We start from the raw sequence: 16,672 nt of genomic DNA, 5'->3' as shown, positions 1-16,672 counted from the left end.
TTGATTTAATCCACTCATCTTTTATTTTTCTTTTAGCAAACATCAGATAATATGAACAAAATTTTATTGCTCACTATAGTTACACACATTCTTTTTTGCTTTATATAAATTAAAAAACATATTTAAGTGGATAAAATTCTTGGCTAAAGACATATTCCAGAACTCTAACATATACTTTTCTGAGTTAGGACAAAAGAAAGCTTATCAAACTGCCCTAAGAGACCAGCATCATACAGCAAATTAAATTAGTATATGCTGCTATTAAGTTAACATCTGCCATTTTTTAAAGACTTTAATTTTAGTATTTAGGTTACAGCTAAAATAATTTTTATCTCAAGTTTTAATAAAGAAGAGAAGCTAACCATACAAACCCTGTTCATTACCATATTGGCCATTTAAAAAATAAAAAATAATAAAAATTAAAAAATATATCTACAATCGACAATTCTATTCATCCTGCTAGGAAAAAGAATAGCTACCAATAAGTTATTTTAGAATACTTTAAATATAGATGGAATTTATAATAACTAGATATCTTTGTATCTTGTTTTATTACTTCTTAATGCTTCTCTTTTAAAGTAGCGGATTACTTCAAAATAAAGCCAAGCTGCTTAGTATTTTACAATATCATTCTTTTATAAATTTCAGACCCCAAAAAAATTCAGATCAAGGATTACAAAGCAAGCAGCCTTCAGAATATATTTTGTTTGGCAAGCAGAATGGTTTTAATCTTTGGCAGTTGAATACCTTCATGTAGTACTTATTTGCTCTAGATGACCATGCTCCTGGCTCCTGCCAGGTTCCCACACAGTCACCTGCTGGGCATGTGATACTGATACCCTGTTTTTAATATTATAAAACCCAATATTTACTTATAAAAATTAGTCGCATTCATGGAGAAAAAATTCAAATTTCATAAACTTGATGCAAAATCTTACTAGTTATTTTCTTATTTGAGAAAAACAGATCAAACCAGAAAGGTTTCATTTTTATAATACCCCCTTACATAACAAATTATCAGACACATTTGTACATATGGGTACTATCTTCTTAGAATACTGTTACAAGTAACCTAAAATCTGAGCTAGACAAATCATTCAACTGAAAAGTATTGTACTGATTTTATTATACAGTCATGGCTCAACAGTGGCTTTCAGCCACATAAAAAATGCCCAAATACTTGAGACAAATATTCTCAAATATTTGAGGAAAGGTGACATTAATAAGGCTAACAAAATAACAAGTTAACGAAGGCATTCTCTAATACTAGAGAATGAAGCAAAGGGAGAGATCTTGTAAGACAAATTGTAAAAGAGGAAGAATTTGAAGTAAATTTGGCCTTGGACCCTTTTATATTGCTACTCCTTCAATTTTCACAAGTTAAAGAATAAGAGAAACTAAAAACTATTTCTTAGTGGAAAAGACTGCAAGGCAAGCAAAGTAGCTGAGTAGTGATGGAGAAAATACAACAAAGATATAAAAATTTATAGTTAAGAAGATAATCAAGAAATGATGGTACAACCATTCTGAAGTTAAGAAACAGAAAGGAATAACAAATGAATTAGAAAAGCAATAATCTGCTGAGTCGTTTTAAGTTATATACAAATAAAAGACATCTGTACTTCTTTAGAGGTTTAAATCTGATTGGAAACATATTTACCTATGAATTTGTCTCATTTCCTAAAATATAACCACTGATTCCCATCTGAATAAATATTTTTAAATTCTTTATTAAAGCAAGTTTCTTAGCTGCACTTTGATGGGGCTATATAAAAAGCGTCAGAGCATTAATCCCATCAACACCAAAGTTACTGCAATCACGTTCGTTTATAAGCACTCATTAAATTTGCTATCACCAACACCACATTATTGCAATGTCAAAGAGACTGAGTCATTTCACTTCTTCAAGAAAAATTACACTGACACGGTTACTGAAAGCTTTCAGTAATAGGGAGAAAAAAAAATTTTAACTATTTCAACACAGAACAGAATGTTCAGGATCCTATATTTAATAAAAATATCAGCAAACAGCGTACCGTCTTGGTCTATAAATTATGTTCTCCACAAGGGACTTACAACTGTTTTTTAAAACACCACTAAGGGGACATTGGTGAAAGTTTATCTTTGACACATTTTAAAAAAACCTGTTAGTACCTTTGCCATAAAACTGATTTAAGGTAGTTGTTTTTTTTCCAGAAACATTTAGAACAATCCAACACTTGGTATTAATACTCAGATCAGCACGCTGTACTAAAACATAACAGCAACATTTTATAGACTAGCTGCAATTTTCACTAGCTGTGTTCACCAACCGTTTAACAGAATTGTAGTGTTCTCCTAAGCCATATGCATGTCTCATATAACTGAAATAAAAAAAGGAGAAATAAGTAATTTAGATAAAAGTAATTCAATTCACTGTATATAAATGTTTATTATGTATATAAAACCAAGTATTTTGAATTAATCACTTCACAGGGTATCATTCAATAGACTTCATTACTTAAAAGTTCAACACCATTTGAAAAGCATCAGCAGTCAGTAAGATCTGGTTCAATAACTGTCTGCTGAATTTGTCAGGTAAAACACAATCATTGGAGTGAAAAAGGAGAAACTGAGATGCTGAGTGCTCAACAAGCTTAAATTATTACCTAAACCCAAGACATTAATGACTACCCTAGTACGCTTAGCTAATGAACACTAAAGCCAATGGCAAACTCTCCATGCTGTTTCAGAGAACTCTCAATTATGTAACATGTTTTTACAATATGAAGAAAAAAATCTCTAAGGAATAAACAATCAGGCAACATGAATGTATTTCAGCTTTTACACCTGTTGAAACTTTTAGCATTACTGTCAAACCAGAACAACATGAGAACTAATCCTAAAATTTTGTAACCTTTAGAAATGACTTTATTCTTAACTCATATACAAGATTAAATCACTAGAGGTTTAAACAATTATCTAAATCACATATTTTGACAATGCTTTCTAATTCTGTAATTGCCTTTTACATAAAATAAGCATAATTAATCCTGCTGAAGATGGACTTGTTTCGATTAATCAACATATATAACCTAAAATTTTTTCATAATCCTTTTTGTCTTAATCATGAAAAATACTAACAGTAGGAATTTCTAGGTACTTACACAAGTATTAATGGGTTTTTTGGATATTCTTCACCAACTACAAGAGGAGGAGAATCTGCCTGTATTATCTCTATTGGTGTTCGTAAAATGTGAGACAGGGCTCTTAGCTATAAGAGAAAATGTAAAACCAAAAAACAAACAAACAAACAATATATATATTAGTAAGGGAAATAAGGAGGTAAATCTTATTCAAATCATAAACTACTGAATTTATGCATGAATAGGGCAACCAGTCAGAGCAGGGATCTACTCTTTTTCCTTAATGTACACCAAGAGCCCAGCACATAGTGGGCACTTAACACATATTTGTTAAAAATCAAATAAATATAATGTTTACTAAATCAAATGCATAAGCTTCAAGCCCTGGATGTACAACAGCTTTTTGGAAATATCTATGCCATAGTTAATGAAGCATGGGGATGAGTAAATTGAGTTCATTATACTAGTCTCTCTACTTTTGAATATGCCTTGAAAATTTCCATAATAAAGGATTTTTAAAAATACTGTTACTCAGGCACCAGATCAAATCAATTACAATTGAGAGGGGCTGGGGGAAGGACAGAGGAAGCAGGAAAGAATAGGAGGTTTATTTTTTTAAAAGCTTTTCAGATGACTCTATTGTACTAATGTTGAGAACAACTGCTCTATAATTTTCAAGGCATGAGTAGAATGAGTTAGCTTATGAACTGTACTATCCTTTCATGGGATTTCCAACTGATTAACATACAATTTTAAGTTCATGCCACATGATATAAAATTAGAGCTTAAAGTTGGATGAATAATAGTTAATAATGAATATTGGTAGTAACATTCTTTTAGACTTACTTTGACCAAGCATTCTAAGTGCTTTATGTGTATTAATTCATTCAGTCTTCACAATAACCTTACGGGATAGGTACTACTGTTATACATTTTAAAGACTATAATTACAGGTAGAGAAAAGTTAAGAGAAGTCAAGCACAAGGAAACAAAATGACTTGCGACTGAACTGAGAAGTCTGACTCTAGAGCTCAAGTTCATAAACAAATTAATCATTTAACAGTTTTCAGTCATAATGCCCTGATCTGTTTATTTGCCCCATTATAACAGAACATGGACCTTTTAGGAAATTTTAAACGAAGGTAAGAAATTAATTCAAGAATATGGAAAAGCTTCTGTGCTACACAGTAGCAAATTTAATCCCATGTTCTATCTCGTAAAATATTCCTTTGAAGCACTTTTTTCTTATACCTAAAATAACATTTTTTAAAAGGCAGCATGGAATGGAGGGTGCAAAACAAGCTCTGGAAATCTTAATATCCCATCTAAGTCTTCAGAAATCATACAAAGAATTTCTCTTTAATAATTTAAATTTACCCCATTGTGAAAACAGCAACTCATTTCAAATGAATTCACAAACAATTTATGAGAAAATGTCCTTCAAAAGATGTTTTAAAAGGTTTTTCTCAATTTAAAAAGAGTCACTTAGGTCTCCAGAGCTCAAATTAATTTGAGATTCTTATTAAAAAGTTCAAGCATCTTTAATTACTCCTAATGTAGTCACAAAGCTAACTTTCCCGAGTTTCAGAGACCCAGGAGAGGCATACAAAACAAGTGGACACAGTTCCCTCTGGTGGCTCAGAAGAGGTACAAATATAGCACTGCTAAGAAAAAGACTTTGAAGAAGCAATTATGTCATATCTCCAAACAACATAGTTCTTGAAGTGAAATAGAGCCACAAACTATTTAAGATGACTAATCATAATTACACAATAATATTAATTATACTGCTAGATTCATCTATCTGGCACTTTAGCTTACAAACTTCTATGCATATACCTTTTGCCTTATTTAATATCCACAAATGGCCTACCATATACACATAGGGGTTTTATTATCCCCATTCAATAAGGAAAATGAAGCTCAGGAGGTTGGCTGACTCCCCCAAAGTCACAAAACTGAGAAGCACAAGGAAAAACCACGACCTAGGGCTTCCCTGGTGGCACAGTGGCTAAGAGTCCGCCTGCCGATGCAGGGGACACGGGTTCGTGCCCCGGTCCGGGAAGATCCCACATGCCGCGGAGCGGATAGGCCCGTGAGCCATGGTCGCTGAGCCTGCGCGTCCGGAGCCTGTGCTCCGCAACGGGAGAGGCCACAACAGTGAGAGGCCCGCGTACCACAAAAAAAAAATTAAAAAAACCCCACAACCTAGCCCCAAGTCTTTCCCCACTACTCCCTGACTTCTAATACCCCAGGCTATCTCATCACCACTTGGACCACTTAGGTGTTTTATTTTGCTTTAATGAAACAAAGTTAACAGTAAGATAATTAGAGCTTAAAAAAATCGTGATTAACTCCCTACAAGTGACTAAATATATTGTTTTCTTACAAGTGAATTTTAATGCATCAAATACTGCTTTCAAGTCAGTCGGTATCAACTAGGAACTCAAGACACAATTGTAATTGATGTATTGTGGGAGGATTTGACGTGTATTCTCACATTAAAATATTGTTTTCTATTTCTGATGTAAGAGATGTTACTTTTCCAATAGTGATTTTCATCAGTTGAGCCACTTGGGTAAATTTTACTGTACTTGAGTAAAATCTTCACTTTCATATGTCCATAAATTCAAATATATGGCCAGTAGCAATATCACAAATGGAAATATGCAGATGCAACACTAGCCTCACCAACACAATGATCAAACACTGGGCTATTTAAAATGAAATAGTGCTTCAGTTCCCAAAGGTACATACTTAAATTAAAGGCCTAAGAATATTAACTCCCTTTTTCAATGCTTCAGTAGAGAAACAGCAAATATATAAAGAAAAGGAAGCTTGAAAGGGAAATTTGGATCATCTGAAAAATATGTCTGAAAACTACAGAAGGGATTTTTTAAAATAATTTAACAATGCCACTATGAATAATAACAAACTTACCTCAAGCTGACCTCCCCATGAAGCGGTGTTTATGATATCATCACAGTATTTTCCAAACTCTTCTGTAGAAAATAGATCAGAATATAGCACTTAATAATTTTTAGAACTCATGTTAGTCCCTTTTATACCTCCCACAATTTCTGATGAAACTGCCCAAGTTATGAACTTCCTCCTTCTCTACCTATATTCTCCAGAATTTAATCCATTTCCCAATCCAAACTTAATTCATTCAAACTTTCCATCGAAGAGCAAAGCAATTCATCTCTGCTTCTCTCCCTCAGCCTAAGGCCCAGTGACCTCAACTACATTACAAGACTACCTCTCTCTTGACCCAAGCAATGACCCCAAGATTGCCACCATATTCACATTTTAAAGTCCAAATTTGCATCTGAAAGAATATGTTGAAAGACTAAAAAATGCATCCTTTATAATATCAGGTTCACTATAAGACACTGTAAGAAATGTGAGAAGAGAATCAGAGTAAAAGTAAAATGAGTTGAAACTCCTTTCCCAGTGATAGCATCAAATAGTGCCTTCACGTATTTTGGAAACGTCTACTTTATTTGTTATCAGTATCAGTTCTAGCCAAAGAAAGGTCTTCCTAGATCAGTCCTAGGAAGACAGGACATAAAAGACCTAATTGCAGAGTTTAATGCCATATCTTGAGCATACACACTTTTATACAGAAAGTTAACATGGGAAACTAACACCTCTAACTTCCTGTTTAGAGGAAGGGGAAAGAATTATGGGCATCTAGGAGAAAATATGTCCTGTGTATCTGTCTCATTCACTGTCTCATATCCAGTGCTCAGAACAGTGCCTAGAGTAGTTCTTGCCACACTGTGGCCTTCAATAAATATTGTCTAAAGGAATGAAGGTAATTTAAGTCTTTTGTCTTTTTCTCTGATTCACCATGCTGAGTTGCCACCTCCTCTCCACTGCCCTACAACTAGCAGTTGGGGACTCCATTAAACAAATCACCCTTAACCATCCCCTCCCTCTTCAATACATCCTGGCCATATGACTTGCTCCCAGTAGATACTGACACACCTGCTGTCTTATCTCAAGGACTAACTTTCTCTCTTACTCCCCTTTCTCTTCAAGAAACTTTTTCAGATTTTCACTTGCTCTCTCCTTTATTTGCTAGTTGTACATTTTTTTTACCTTCCCAACTATCAACGGTATTATAGAGAATAATAAGGCAGGTTATTAACTCATCTGTTTTTGGTTTTGCAAAGTCAAATTTTGCCTGAATATTATAGCTTATTAGAATAAAATTAAATCTCCCAAACTACAGGATAAAAGGAGGAATTAGCTTTCCTAATCATTCTATACTGGTGGTCTTCAGGCCCTATACTTCCAGAGACTAGTCAAAGCTTAACTTTGTGAAATAGAACTTATTAACACACTTTTAAAAATAGTAATAATGAATCCTATTCCTATCTTAGATAAAAGATTAATATATTTTAACTACAAAATAGTTAAGTACTTAAAAGATCTTAATAAACCAAAATGTGCTAGTATCTATTAAAGTTATAGAAAATAATTTTGCCTAAATGTTGAGATTTTTTCCCCCATAAGGACCACTCAGGTTATTTTTATTATCAGTTCCAGGAAGCACTTTATTTAACAACCACCACAACCACAACAAGACATAGTAAAGAAAAGTAAATTACCTGAAGTATACATATCTCCTGTATTAGGATTTGTTAAAAATGGCAGAAAGTCTTCCACGTGGCTTTGCATATAGTCAGCAGTCTGACATCTTAAGGCAGCCACAGTGAGACTGCAGTCCTGTTCTTTCAGTTGATCTTCAATGGCTCTATACATACAGTGGCCATCAGATGGAATCTGTTTAATTTCCAACTGTCTAGCTGCCAATATTTGAGCAAGTTTTTCACTTTCTACATGTCTAGCTCCAGTTAAGTTTTCAATTTCAGCTTCAGCTATCCTTTCTTCCCGCTCCTTTTCCAGTGCAGCTTTTTTGTCCTATGAAGAGGACAGTGTAGGAAAGTTAATTCCTAATAATTAGGACTAATTTACATTTATTATGGGGATAAAATATAAAATTCTCAGAAACATTTTTCTCCCATCTCCCACAAGCATTATCATATTGATGATCTCATCACTTGTAGAATTTTCTATATTGTGAACTCCTTTAAAGGCAAATGTTATTTCTCATCTGTGTGTACAGCACCTAGCTCTGTACTAGGACAAAAGAAAGCCCTCAAATTTTTCTTTGAAGTCTATTTAAAAACTACATGCCAGGCTTCCCTGGTGGCGCAGTGGTTGAGAATCTGCCTGCTAATGCAGGGGACACGGGTTCGAGCCCTGGTCTGGGAGGATCCCACATGCTGCAGAGCAACTAGGCCCGTGAGCCACAACTACTGAGCCTGCGCGTCTGGAGCCTGTGCTACGCAACAAGAGAGGCCGCGATAGTGAGAGGCCCGCGCACTGTGATGAAGAGTGGCCCCCGCTTGCCATAACTAGAGATAGCCCTCGCACAGAAACGAAGACCCAACACAGCAAAAATAAATTAATTAATTAATAAACTCCTACCCCCAACATCTTCTTTAAAAAAAGAAACTACATGCCAAGTACCTAAAAACTTTACTTACCGATTTCAAAGTACTATCTTAGGACTGAGTTGTCCTAGGCCTTAAAGCAACATCATTGTCATACTTAAGTCCAAGCTAATCCAAACTTTTTAACTTATCACTCCACCAGTGAGGTCTTAATGTGCTAAATCACCAGCTCACCAGCGAGGCATTAAATGGCTAAGGTCTTTAGGAGGGTATAGGAGCTCTATATATCCAGCTTAAAAAAAAAAAAGAAATGTGTACATACAAACACACACACATTTAACTAAAGTAACAGATAAAAATATTCTTCTCTATAAAAAAGTTAAAATATTACATATAATCTAAAGTTCCCCTGCCAATCCCAGTGCCTGCTCTAGAGGTCTGATGTGTATCCTTCTAGATTTTTTTTCTATGTATTTTAATAAATACAGATGTACTCATAGAAAATGTACAGAAAACAATATTTTAACAAAAGTCCTATCATACGTTACACTCTGCAGCTTGCTTTCCTTATTCAAATGTTATAATGGGATGGGGAGAGGGTAATGAGAGATTTGTGACATGAAGGGTGGATAAGAAGTAGAGTGGGAAGGTTGGGAAAAAAGAGAAAAAACTCCTGACACTTGGAATAGCAAGGATCAAAAGACAGAAAGCACTATATGTTTCACAGCTGAACACGGTTCATATAGCTAGAGTACCAGATAAAAGTGTCAAGAGACGAGGTTGGGGGGCCAAAAAGATGGTATACAGTTAATATATATTAAGTCTATGCATACATAGTTTAAAAAACAACAACACTAGAAGGAGATACACAAAATATTTACAGTGCTTTTCTCTGGATGGCAGGATTACAAAATAAGTTTTATTTTGCTTTGTGTGTGTGCCTGCATGTGTGTGTGTGAACATCTTTCTAACTCTCTATGGTATGTTTTACTTGTATACTGGGAGCAAGTTCTTTTCAATTTAAGAGAATAAAAATCGTTAAACTACATTCTATCAATATAAATCTTGATATTGGTAGCAAACTACAGTGAAGGATTTAGATAAGCCAAGAAAAAGAAGGAAAAGGTAAAGATTTTTATTTCCCCAGCTCTAACCTTTCCTTACGACAGAAGATGTGAATGGAAAGGCAAATTTCTATTTCACTTAATGCCACCTGCTTCTACTACATGCCTGTTATGTGCTGTGCCAGATAAACCTAAAGTGAGTTCTAAGTTACCTGAATCAAAAGCAGTATTATCTTCTTAATAAAACATAAACCTATTTGCTTTTTCTTCCCAACTCCAACCATGCCAGAAATACCATGAAACAATTTATTTCACTGCATACCTACAACTGTGGATCACAGTGGCATAAAATCTTAAAACACAAGATGGCACTATTACTTTTTAAAAGACTATAAAAAACATTTTCAGAGGGGAGAGGAAGGATAAGCACCTTGAATATCATCTAATCCAAAACCCCTCATTTTCCTCTTCTGAGGAAACAGCACGCAGAAAGATTTCCAAAGGCCATACAGCTGGTTAGAAGCAGAGCAGGGACCAAGGACAACACAGAGAGCTCCTTCTATCAAGGCACCTGAATCAGAATAAAAGTTGGAGTAGATGGGAGATGGAGTTAATGACGTCAGGTACTAGTTACTGGAAGAGTGGAACTTTATATTATCTGTAAAACCTTAATTTAAGCCTCTAAAATACTAATCCAATCATTTCATTTTTTTCCCTCATGCTCTGCTTCAATATTACAAAGCAATTGTATTTCCTTTTCAGGGCACTAGGTGGGAAACACATTGCATTGTTTTCCCAACCATGCAGAGTTTTCCAGTGGCATGAGGCACTTTCCTTTCTACAACCCTAGTCCTGGAGGTAGAATGGCACCCATAAATTCTAATGAAAATGTATGTATGATGAAAATAGCACATAAATCATAAATACATTGTCAGTAAAACTAGAGTCATGTAGTAATAGTACAGTAATACAGCAAAAACAACTCTGAAGAGAAATCTTAAGAGCTGGGTACTAGTGCAGGGGTTGTATTAAACTTTCAGCATGCCACTGAGACAACCTGGGCCTCAGCTTTCTCATTTATAAAATAAAGAAATTGAACTAGATCTCATTCCAGCTCTCAAATTTCTTATTTTTGGAACCCAGTTCTTCTAAGTTCTACTTTGGGCTCTTTCTACCATACCAATAAGTTTTCACTGAAGTTCTTTGAAGTAAATAAAATACTCCCTATGTTTTTCTAGATCGAAAATATGGGATTTGCTCCACAATATTCCAATAATAAATCTTCATAAAGTTTTGTCATGTTTTTCTACCAGAGAGTTGTATCTCTCCCAAAGATGACATCATTAGTTAACTGACTTTTCATTCCTTGGTGCCTCTGGGGGAAAAAAAATGTGGTTCGGCATAAGTCTAATACCCAATTATCTACCCTGTCTTCAGGTTCCATTTTCTTAAATATTATAAACTTTCAGTGTTTTCTGTCCCCAAATCCTATTAATATAACAAAGCAATAAGAAACTTTGGCCATTACTTACAGGGTATTTCTCTGCCAAGTGTTGACTCAGCAGAGAAGTGTTGCCAAGCAGCTGACTATAAAAGATACTACATTTTTTGAGAGTATAGCTGGAAAAGGTATGCATTTCAGCTATGCAATATTTTAGGAGAAAAGTGACAATGTTTGAGAAACGTAAGGGAATTAGTTTGTTTTGTTGCCTAAGGTACCAGGTAGGGTGAACAAGTGTTGATAAAGACAGGAAAGAGTTGTGTCATGTTTGCCAGAATTAAATAGTTGCTACTCTAAGATACAGCAATTACTAGGTAGAGGCAACTCCAACAAATATTTGTTATGTTTCTGCCAAGCAAAACTTCTGCCCTTCACTTTTGATCTATAGAAAATAGATGACAGTAATAAGGCTATAACAGAATACATATCATAAGTATAGAGTTGGTGAACTAAATAACCTCCAAAATACCATGAAACCTAAATTTCTTCAGTCTATGAAATTCACAGTTATAATAATTACTCAAGAACAAAATTTTACAATAGTATGAGAAATGTTTGACAATTTGCAACTTAAGCAACTTTCAAGCAAACAAACAAAAAATCTTGTCTTAGGTTGAATTTCTTAAGAGGTGTACTATGCAGTATTTAACATAGTGAACAATACTATCACTTGTTGACCCAAATGATAGTAAAACTGTTGTTTTAGGGCTTTGGAAACAGTAAATTGTTTAATATTCACAATAACTCTATTAAGTAGGTATTATTTTCCCCCATTCTATACATGTGAAACTGAAGCTTAAAAAGGTTAAGAATCTTACGCAAAGCCACCACAATGGGATTAAAACCTCCATCTGACTGACACCAAATTCCATGCTCTATTAAATTATGTACTACTAAATTATAAGATGCAAAGCTCGTTTAAACATTTAAATCCTAGAAAACATCAAGTGTTAATAAAACAATATTTGGGAAAGAAAGATTAGATTTAAACCCCTTGTTCTTTTTCAAAGTAAAAGGCCCTTACCTATCTAATCTCATGCCCATACTTTTGATATCATAAACTTATTACGTCCAATAAATCAGTTTCCTTACAGATCTTTGGTGACACAAAATTTCATTCCCATATTTGTTTTTGTGCATGCTGTTTCACTGACTTTAAATATCCTAACTAAATAACTATATTTCCTTAAATACCAACTACATAACACTTAGCACAATGAGTTTTTCTTTCTCTGAATTTTCATCACAACTAACCAATACATATATAACTACATAATTCTGATATTTTTATATCTTGCTTAACTTCTAGATTCAAATTCTTATTTTACCACTTAATACCATAGTTTTTAACCAAAGCTATACATCAGTATCACCTGGGCTCACACTCTTCAAATTCTGAATTATTAAGTCTGGAATAACATATTTGTAAAAAATATCCTTTGTGGGCTTCCCTGGTGGCCCAGTGGTTGAGAGTCCGCCTGCCGATGCAGGGGACATGGGTTCGTGCCCCGGTCTGGGAAGATCCCACATGCTGTGGAGCGGCTGGGCCCGTGAGTCATGGCCGCTGAGCCTGCACGTCCAGAGCCTGTGCTCCACAACGGGAGAAGCCACAACAGTGAGAGGCCCGCATACCGCAAAAAAAAAAAAAAAAATGTATCCTTTGCACATCCCCTTTCCTAGCCCCACCCTCCTATGAGAACTGCAAACTGGACATGTTATTTTATACTGCTTCAGGGCTATTTTCTTCTCTATAAAATGGGGATAAGAAATCCTACTTCACAGGATTACTGTCAGGACTAAATGAGATTTCATATAATCTAAAGCCTAATAAATGTTAGTTCAGCTCCTCTGGCAAGAAACTCCATTTTTTTTCTATTCACTTCCAATACAACACCTAAGATAGTATTACACACACAGCACTAACAAATACTAGGTGACTTTCATACCCGTCTCTTTTGTGCTTTTGATATCCGAAACGGCTGATTCTCAAGAACCAAGTTTGAAATATTGACAGCAACAGAATCTATCTGAGGGAAACAAAAAACATTAACAAGTTAATGAAAAATACCTTTAAGTTATTATTCAAAGTATTAGATTATTAAATTATTATCAAAAGTCACAAATATGTGTCATCCCACAATTCAAATTTGAATAACAGCACTAGATACAGCACAATACTAAATGAGACATGGTTCTATCTACTTTCTCTGTATTTAAGGGAGAATTGTCAGATTCCCAAGAACCTTCCTTATAGCTCTTAAAGACAATGCTCATTCCTGCATGGTTTCCTTCCTTCTTAGAATGCCTACTCCATTCATCTAAATACTTCCTATAAGGGCCACAACTCATTCAGCATTCCACCCTTCCCTTCTCTAAATGTTATAAAATATGTAAGGTTCTGTCATTACTACTTTCATAACCTCAAATGTGGTGGCAAAGGCCTTTCTCTATCTTAATTAGCCAGAACCTGATGAGCACTGTTTCTTGACCCTGGTAGGAAGCTGAGATTTTTCTATCCTTTCCCATCTACAAACTGAAAAACTTTTAGGTAGAAAATTTAATCTATAGTTATTGTTAGGATATTACAACTAACCTTAATCAGCAAATGGCTGTTATGTGTTTGCTGAAGAATAAACTGCTAGACTTACAACTACCAGGATTAGTAGCTAGTATTTTATTACCACAAGTATAAGTTAAGCTAGTTTTTAGTATGACACATACATGAAACATATCAAGGCCTCTAATACCAGAGTCAGCAGTCCCTAAGGCTATGGACCAAATGATCAAAATATCAAAATCAGATTAAGACTTCAAAGAGCAGTTATCAACTTTAGTGAAATTAGGATTCTTATATTTTTCTGAGGAATGTGCTAATTTTACAAACTGCCATACTGACAACAGGCAAGGTACAAAAAAGCATCTGGAAAAAAAAGGAGAAAGCAGTGACAAAAGAATTCAGGTGACATTCAGAAAGAAAACAGGCTTCAGTTTAAGAAAAAAAAGATAAAGTAAAATGAGAGTTTGTATTTTAACAGTTGGACAATATGTAGCTTAACAATTAAACATTTTTGTCCTTGGAAACCTAGGAAAGAAATCTCAAAATTGAAAGGCCTGAGAGAGCAAACAAAACTATCTCACTAATAGAAAAGATAGGGAGACAATTAGGAATACCATGATTGTAACAACACAAACACCTAGAGCATCATGCCTTGTTACTTGGAAATAAAAGGCACGGAAAGCCAGGCTCTTGACAAAAAAGTTAAAGAAAATGAAACTATGTTTAATACAATAACTGTAAATCAGTACAGACAAGCTGTTTTCCCTGTCAACAGCAGACCAAAAATGAACCAAATAAAATAAAATTTATTTACGGTACATAAAATTTTGCATAGACATAAGAACTTTCTAACTATCAATAATGAGAATGAGGTTATGGAGTCTGTGATCTTTGGTATCTAAAACCCATGTAATAAGCTACCACTCTAGATAAAATTATAACAGAATTCAGTATTCACATTCTGGAGTAAGACAGCTCTCATTTTGAATTCAGGCTTTGGTACTCAATGGCTGTTATAAATTTAGAACAAAGTTTTAAATCTCTGAGTCTGTTTCCCATTTGAAAAATGGGATTATCTACACTTACTTCAGAGGTAATACTTTATAGTGTGTTATTATGAGAATTATGAGAAAATTAATGTAATATATTAAACAAAGTGTGTGGCAAACAACACATTGTGTATGGCTACAATGATGAGATAAATATTAGCTAAAATGATGACAGTTAACATGCTACAATTTACCCAAGAAACATCAGTAAATTTCATCTTTTACAACTTGTTCATAAAGCACTTTTAACTTAAAAAATGATTTCACATTTGTTATCCCATTTCTTAAAAAACGTGTGCTTAAACAGCAGTACTATTTGTATCATATGATACGTGAAGAACTTATGCTCAAGAAGATTAAGTAAATTTGCCCAGGTTACAATCCTATTTAATGGCAATTCTGAGACTAGGAGACTGGTCTTCCAACTTTCATTTGGTAAAGCTTCCTTTAGTCCATTTTATCAATCAGTTCATCTTTGGGGCAATAGTTTTCTTTGATGGCCTTCCTTAAAAAACACACTACCATGTAAACCTGGTTGGAAAAATATCAATGAAAGGTGATGGCATGAGCGTGACTAAGTGACTTCTTTCCCGCCGATTTTATGATTTTATATAATAAACAGTGTAGTAGAAGTGGCAGTTGCTTTCAAAGGTAGACAAAGAGAAACATTACTTCACCTACTTTACTCTCCTTAGAAGTCTGCTTCAATTGTTCCAGCTCCTCTTTATGTTTCTGTTCCATTTCTGCTTCTAACTTAGCAACATCTTCAGTAAGTTGCTTCCTCCTCTTTTTGTCATTCTTGGGGACAGCATTCTTCATACCCTGAATTTTGGCTGAAAAGCCACCAAAACCATTAAGTCATAAACCCTGGGATTAAGAATATGAAATAGTAACAATAAGGGGATGGTAAACGGTGAAGGGTTTAGAAAAAGTAATTATGAAAGCAAGAAGAGTAATTACACAACAGATAGTTACAGAGGAGGGCCCAGATGAAGCTAAGACACCCCCTCAAAAAAAAAAAGAAAAATTTTATTAACATAACCGTGAGTTTGTTTGGTGTGGGAGGTGGAAAAACTTAAAAAGAAAAAAGTAGATTTTTAAATCTTTCAAGTACCCCTTCCAAGTCCTCAAAATTTAGGTGAGATATTTCAAAACGCACCGAGTAGGGCAAGTGTCGGCAAATAGGGTAGGTACAGGAAGGGGAGACAGGAAAGGGGGTCTGGGTCCAAGACGGTGGCTTCCCGGTGTTTTCAGAAACCCACACCCGGGCGGCGGCGCGGGGTAGGGGGAACGCGACGGACCGGAGAAGAGGAAGGTCTGGGGGATTAAGGGACCTTGGAAAGGAGGGAAGGAAGAGACCACTGGCTACTTTGGAAAAGCGTTGGAGGATCCAGATCAGAAACCCCTCAAGATTTCCCAGAAGCGACCCGCCACGCACCCTTCCCTGGGTCCTGGCGACTTCTAGGTTCCCATTCCCCCGTCACCTTGCAACTCCTTCTTCTCTTTGCGATGCCTTCTCACCAGCTGCTCCTCCTCATCAAGCTCCTCAGTCAAGACTGCCTCCATGACGACCAGGTAACCCAGGACAGTTGTTGAAAGGAACCAGCACAACCGGCAAGGAGCACCTTCCACCCTTCAACCCTCACCCCGTGCGCCATTGGCCGCAGCTAGGATCCAACCCCGCCTTCAAGGCGGTACCGGATCTAAGCTGAGTCATCGGAGAGAGGAGGAAGAAGAACCGGATGCTGCGCGTGCGCACTCCCGTGACCCGCGCTGATGCAGCAGGGCTGGGCAGGTTGGGGCGGGGTGGGGCGGGGCAGGTTGGGGCGGGGCGGGGCGGGGGTGGAGCGCGATGGGGTTTGGCTTAGCAGGTTGAAGTTTGCAGACTTGCAATTGATCCGCGCTACAGCC

At 35.7% G+C, this 16,672-nt stretch overlaps 1 protein-coding gene across 2 annotated transcripts; it reads right to left on the bottom strand.

The window, feature by feature from the left end:
• Positions 1–16,426, bottom strand: OTUD6B (OTU deubiquitinase 6B). 2 transcript variants are annotated; one of them, XM_032610328.1, is made up of 7 exons: positions 16,246–16,426; positions 15,443–15,594; positions 13,102–13,182; positions 7,742–8,054; positions 6,066–6,127; positions 3,147–3,253; positions 1–2,363 (listed from the first exon to the last, which is right to left on the bottom strand). In XM_032610328.1, exons 1-7 carry the CDS (start codon positions 16,325–16,327, stop codon positions 2,279–2,281), a joined length of 882 nt encoding a protein of 293 aa, XP_032466219.1. In that variant the 5' UTR covers positions 16,328–16,426; the 3' UTR covers positions 1–2,278. The 2 variants fall into 2 exon arrangements, with proteins under 2 accessions (XP_032466219.1, XP_032466220.1); XM_032610329.1 differs by having other exon boundaries at positions 16,200–16,263.
• Between the last annotated feature and the right edge of the window lie 246 nt (positions 16,427–16,672).

Source organism: Phocoena sinus, chromosome 17, assembly GCF_008692025.1.
Source record: "Phocoena sinus isolate mPhoSin1 chromosome 17, mPhoSin1.pri, whole genome shotgun sequence".
Lineage (NCBI taxonomy): Eukaryota > Metazoa > Chordata > Mammalia > Artiodactyla > Phocoenidae > Phocoena > Phocoena sinus.
The sequence above is the reverse complement of the archived record's forward strand: the minus strand, read 5'-3'. Positions and strand labels throughout refer to the sequence as shown.

Coding starts and splice junctions, on each gene's coding strand:
- OTUD6B (XM_032610328.1), bottom strand. CDS start 16,327: ATGGAGGCAGTCTTGACTGAGGAGCTTGATGAGGAGGAGCAGCTGGTG. Junction 15,595..16,245: donor AGAGAAGAAGGAGTTGCAAG/GTGACGGGGGAA, acceptor GTGGCTTTTCAG/CCAAAATTCAGGGTATGAAG. Junction 6,128..7,741: donor AGGAGATATGTATACTTCAG/GTAATTTACTTT, acceptor TATTTTCTACAG/AAGAGTTTGGAAAATACTGT.